Here is a 6570-nt window from a genome sequence, read left to right on the forward strand (position 1 = left end):
ATCATACCCGCAAGACTTGTCTTTTAAACACCCTTTTCGCCGTGGTTCTGACCATTCTTTCCACGACATTAACCTAACATGTTTTTGAACTCAGCAGAGAAACTGGAAATGGTCAAACCAGGTTTTATTCATCTCCTTAGAAATAAGGCAGGGCATTTTCTGATTACAAGCACAGAAGTGTTGGATTTCCAGACTAAAACGTCAAAAAATATCCAAAGTGGGAACATGTTTTTGGAACAACTGTGTTCCATCTGTTCAGAGGAGTCCAGAATATGCCAAGGTGCTCCGCAGCTGCTCCCAGTGCACATAATATAATTAATAAAAAGACACAAAGACAGGGGGGGAAACATTAAAAAGCACACAGCCATGCAGCGCAAATGGATTTCCTGACCGTACCCATGTGCACATAATGAGGACACGTACAGAAGCACAGGCCGGCGCAGCAGACATGCAGAGTGCCACTGCTGTTTCTTTCACCTCGGGGCCCAGTCTGTTCATACACGATTAGAGTGACAGAGCTCAGTCTGACTGGTTTCATTCCAGACATCCCCTCAGTAACAGAATCCTACAAATCCCTTGGGGTTTTTCCGTCAGGATGCCCAATGCAAGCTTTGTCAAACCCCTATGTGTCTCTGCCTCAAGGCCAACTGGACCCCCCTCTTCCACTCCTACCCACTCCCCCCCGAGCTGACACACAACACTTAAAACCGACACGGACGACACATTTCCTCACTGCTTCAAAGTGGAGGCTAGGCTTGGCTGTGGTGAATGAGGAAGGCGGTTTTGGAAGAGTGTGCACAAACTGATCCGGGCAAAGCTGAAAAAGATTATCCTATTACATGTAATTTATTATGGATTATTCATACTTGACTCGAGCTAATAGAAACATAAACCGATGAACTGCTGTAAATTAAAGCTGCGAGTTTATTACAGTGGAGAAACGGTAAAAGTCTAATGAGACGCGAACAGATGCTGTGTTTCTTCACGGGCTCACAGGAAATCAAACATTAGGAAGTTTTTGATTTTCTTTTTCTCGATTACCTGAGCTCAGGAGGCAAGTTCAACTCGGTTATCTGCTTGTTAGGATTGCTTAAAAACCTAAGAACAGAACTGCAAAACAAAATCAAAGATGATTCATGGCCCAACTTGGGAATGTCTAACTTCTAATGATTCAAATACAAATTTGGAGTCAAATATTTTTTATTTAGTTAGAGAAAGGGGTGTCCAATCTTGGTCCTAGAGGGCTGCTATTCTGCAGGTTTTAGAGGTTTCTCTGCTCCAACAAACCTGATTTGAATGAATGAATGATTACCAAGCCTCTGCAGAAATTAAATAGGTAATTCAATCACTGAATTAGGTGTGTCTGAGCAGAGAAAAACGTAGTACATGTAGAATAGCAGCACTCTAGGACCAGGATTGGACACCCCTGAGTTAGAGGAATGCGGGATCTCATTAGACTACCGGATATAGTGAGACATGTGATGTCAGCAAATGAAACCAACAATGTTCAAAACATCTCCAAGTGAGACTTTGTTATTTAAATAGGGCCTTAAATTAAAAAAAAAATAAAGACACATTTGCATTTTTGTTGGCTTTTCAAAACGAGAGGAAAAGAAAGCAGTCTCGTTGCTTCAGTCAAGCCACAGAGATGATTTAAATGGGAAACTATGAACCTTTTTGCAACATTGTGCAAATGTTGTCACTYCAATACAATACAAGCAGTTATGTAGATGCTACTTTCAATAAAGCAGAATTTGTCTTTTTTTGTAGAACTTCTAAAATGTAGCTTTGTGACTCACCTGACAGGCTACAAGAAATATGCATCGAAAAGCTTCAAATGCATCACTGTAAGTTTATTTAGAACTGGTTTTTATAGTCATTATAATTATATAGATATGCATTTTTGTTGCTGTGGTTTTAATATCTTTGTTTTTGTAGGTGTGGAGCCAAGAAACCGGGTGTGCTGTCTTGTGTTTTCTCAACATTTATTTCACATATCTTCTAATCTCTCTTTCACTCTTTCTCATTACATTTCACTTTTTTCTTTCTCTTTCTTTTTCTCCTATTAAAAAAAGCCACTGATGATGAAGAAGCTAAGATACTAATATTCAGATATTCAGTTCTGCTTTCTACTGAAGTGGCAAAAAAATGTTTAACTGGTTTTAAACATTGTGGGTGGCCTGTTCCCCAAAAGGGGCGGGGCCTAGCTTCTGTCCCACCCCAAAAAAGGGGTTGGGCATTTAGCTAGTGTTATGTATTAGACCATGTTGCGCTAATTGATTAGGAAGAAAATGCTTTTGATTTTAGTTTTACATTTTTGGCTTAATGTTGTGCTGATAATGCTGGTTCCATGTTTAGTGTAAGCTTGGTAATTACTTACTCTTAGGGATAATAAATAATAAAAAATATGTCTTTTTAGGTTGAGTTCCAGCATATTTTTGGGCATATCAATAGAGTTCCTTAGCATGCAAAGAGAAAGTAAAAAAATCAACTTTAATTCAATTATCAGTACAGATTAAATGTTGACTGAAGGTATTACRCATTTAGGTCTCTATAAAATATCATATCAGGACATTCAACCCTGAGAATGAACCGATGAAGCTGTTATCTCACCAGAAAAATGACAGGGGGACAGCCGATCAGCGCGATTGCTGTGGAGAGTTTGCGTTTGTTGCCGCCGCTGTACGTTCCCGCTGACTTGTTGGCATACTTGACCAGCCCCAACTTCTGAATCCCCCACTCAGCCACCTTTTGAAGAGAGAAGACAAAGCAGCCATTATGGTGCTGAGGGACTTGTCTGTTTAAGCCCTGGCACTAAACTTATGATCTCATGATGGATGAGAATTTTTTTTTTTTTTGCTTCGGTTCTCCTGTGAATTCGAGCTCTGTGGTTTTCAAGGACGAGACATGACAGCTGGCATCTCTGTTAGACCGTAATCACAGGCTGTCGAGTGACTTTACTGTTCTCCCAGCTATTTCAAGAGGACATCAGAAAAAAAAAGAATATTCTGTTCGGAGTGTTGCAAAAGTGCAGGACAATAAATTCAGGATGCATAGACCTAGTTTGTCATTGGCACATGCAGTGAAGGTAAAAAGGTAAGTATTCCTGCAGGTATACGTACTGTATCTAAAAAAGCTTCTCTATAGTAGACTTTAAACAACTTGTTCCAAATTATATTATTTTATTAACGAAAAGTACAACATTTCACCATCATTACCTGCAATAACTTGTAGTAATCATCCTTGGCATTAGCATACAAGCTTTTACAAAAATCAGCCTTTTGTTTTCATTTTTTGGCTCTAACTAGTTTTAAATCTTACAACAACATATTAATAAAGCTTATATGTGTACTTTGATTGTGATGTTGGGACTACAGATGTAAATTAGCCTTAGGCTAAATCTGGAGCAATGCATCAAATTATGTTTTAATTGCACACTGTCCYGAACAAATAAAATCATTCATTCATTCATGTTAATTGTTGATTGTGTTATTTAACTGTGTTGTAGGTTTGCTAAAGTTATGATGCTCATTATTTGGGTCAAGCTTCAGTTCTTGATCAATTTTAAACCCATTTTTTAACTTTATTATATTCCTGTATACAGAAAAATGTAAATCTAAACGTGCCCAGATCATCAAACCTCCAGCACCATGCAGAGAACTCAAAAATCAGCAATGACTGTTATGTAAAAAGAAAAAAAGAGGGATTTMCTAATATTTAGGGAAATGTGTACTGTATGTTTTTGTGTCTGTATAGTTATATTCAGTAAATTGGGTTAATGTGTATTTAAGTAAAAGTTATAAATATATGTATTGATACGGTTCAGTTAAATAATTATTAGATAAATGTTGGAAAATGTCTATAATATAAATATATGTTTATATTTTGAATAGGAATAAACTTTCTGTCTAATTTTTGCACATATAAATATGCTCTGACTTGCTGATGGTCATCTGAAAAAGTGTATTTGTTTAGCAAAATGGAGCTGCTAATTTTCCATTTTATTATATGAAAGAATTTGTTTGATTCATAATTTTACCTCACATCCTGTTAAATAAATAATGACTGCGTGTAATATGTAATGTGATGTTTTGGTTCATCTAAAATTGGACGTGGTTTGACCAGATGGCTTTTTATGTTCTAACACATAAAACCTTTAGAACTGTAAAAAGGCCGTGCTTGGTTTTCCCCATGAATGCCGATGTGCGGGAATAAATTTAATGATTTTGCAAACAAAATACTACAGATAATTTATTTTGATGGACTGCACCCTAAAAAAACTCAACACAATGGTCCAAGCGAGTCGTTTGGAGTTACAGCTCAGAACTGGGTCCCTTTACATTGCAGCTAAGACATCAAAGCCCTGGCTCTGAGTCGAGGGCCTGTGGTCACTGCCAGCCACGCGCCTCTTTTGATTTTACTGCTGAAGAAGGAGGCAGTGTGAGAGAGGAGCCGAGAATCAACCCATAGCAGGCCACACCACTGGGCACTGTGAATAATGTAGAGCCATGAGCCACAGCTTCTGCTTTTCTTCCACAGGCCCTTTTTCATTATGCATGCCTTCTCCCATTGAGGTTATCTATAACGCCAACACAAATTCCAGTTTCCCCTACATGCATTTTACTGAACAAGTAGTTTATTGCTGAAAAAAAAACATGTTTAATATATGAAAATTTGATAAATGTTTTTATAGTATGTGAACCATCACGTTGAATCAAGGCAAGGTAGTGTAGTGAGATAAAAGGCAGCAATAGTGCATCAGTTGAAACATTTACAATAAGATTTGGTCAAAGTATGATAAACAAATACTTTAGCTATGACTACATATAAAAAGAAATGTCCAASATATAATCATAAAGAATACATTAATGCCCTTTTCTGAGCTTCACCAACAACTAACAAGCATTTTAAGCCAAAAAGCCCCAAGTTTTTGCTACTTTCACTAAGGTATTGTCAATGCCAACTGGAAAATCTCAATATCCATCAGGCACGTGTGTCAAATTTTGTGGCTCACTATGACCTTTGATGTGAGCACCCCTCTAGTGGGAATTCCCTGTGGAAAAGTGGGAGAGTTCAGAATTCAAAACTGCAGCTCATCACAACTCAACAATGAGTAAAACTCTCTTACTTTTACTTTTATCATTATTTCTGTATAATTTATTTCACATGTAGTCAGTCGTACACAGTATTTTTCATTGTTTATAGGAGGATGTGTTAAAATGCTGTTTCTGTGCATGAAATACCATGTAGAGCTCAGTTAGTCTTTGTTAGCTGTGCTCAGCCAAAGCAATGAGATGAGGATTGTGACATTTCTTGTTTAGTCGAAGTTAATTAGAACTGGTTCATGTGGATCACAGTGAAAATTAGTTTGACTTCCCTGGTTTAAGTTGTCCTCTTTCAAATGACATCGTGAAATTCAATTGAGATGATCTTGGTATCAAAACAAACCTTCAAAAGATAGGAATTTGAAAATGTGTTTAGTTCAGTTTGACTAAATATGATTTAATCCCTGATTTAACGTGATGGCTAACATATACATCTAACTTTATAGCCTCTTGCTATTATTTTTGGTCAAAATAAAATGTGAGGTAAAAGACAAATCTTCAAGAAACCCATTGAGCACATTGCAGGGATTACCGTGGCCACCTCCTTTTCTGGTACTCCTCTAAGCCTGCCGTAAAACTCCAGGTGCTCTCGTCCCGTCAAGAGATCATTGATGGCATCAAACTGYGGACAGTAGCCCATGTTCTGGTGAACGTACCTCATTTCTGTTCGTATGCTGAGGAGAAAAATAAACACAACAAACAAAAAATATAAATGTAATTTCTTTTGTACTATACTATGTAGTGTAAGAGCATTCAAATTTTAATTGTTCATCACTTTTCTATTGAACCATACTTCAAAGGATCAGAACTGTTCCTTTAAATGCCTTATAGAATGGGCAAAGTTAGAAAGCAGAAAAGTCTTGGTTTATTTATGTCGAAGTGGAATTTGAACTGACTCAGAGAGAGTCATCAAATATTCAAAATAACTTGACAAGAAACAGCAAAGCAGAGCTGACCCATTAAAAGCCTGTGTTCCTCTTTGATACACACTCAAAACAAAACATCTCCTCACTGAAATGTCACAGAAACATTACTTTTGAAAAAAAAAAATAAGCAAAAACCTACCCATACACAGACAAAGGGCTGTTTCTGTCACACATCATTTTCTTTCATCTTTTCACAGCTGCTTTGATTCCTGAAGACAATATATTTTTTTGTCTAAATGTTATTTTGCAGAAGGAGCGGTCAGCCCGGGGCTGCAGCAAAATGTGACTTGATGTGTCTTTAAAMTGATAAATCCCAACAAGGCTCTGCCAAACTGAAAGCTCCAGTTATCTAACACTGTGTTTTGTTCCTGCTTTGAGAAACGTTCATGATAAGTGTCAGTAGAGGCAGGAACAGGCTAGTTTTGACTAAATAAATAAAAATGTTTCAATTCTTTATTCATTTCATTAAAACAAAACAAATAATTTTATATACGATATACAATAAAAAGAAAAATATTTTTAAAAAATTATATATACAT

At 36.9% G+C, this 6570-nt stretch overlaps 1 protein-coding gene across 1 annotated transcript in view; it reads right to left on the minus strand.

Moving 5' to 3' along the window:
* Window positions 1–6570, minus strand: part of LOC106514836 (ATP-binding cassette sub-family A member 1) — a gene marked incomplete in the record, with an annotated part of 219691 nt that overhangs the window by 31716 nt on the left and 181405 nt on the right. Inside the window, 2 exon segments of the mRNA XM_014004287.1 lie at window positions 2614–2748; window positions 5638–5779. Of these exon segments, the coding sequence (XP_013859741.1) occupies window positions 2614–2748; window positions 5638–5779 (277 nt within the window).

The sequence above is a fragment of the Austrofundulus limnaeus genome, unplaced genomic scaffold (assembly GCF_001266775.1).
Source record: "Austrofundulus limnaeus strain Quisiro unplaced genomic scaffold, Austrofundulus_limnaeus-1.0 Scaffold23, whole genome shotgun sequence".
Taxonomy (NCBI): Eukaryota; Metazoa; Chordata; class Actinopteri; order Cyprinodontiformes; family Rivulidae; genus Austrofundulus; species Austrofundulus limnaeus.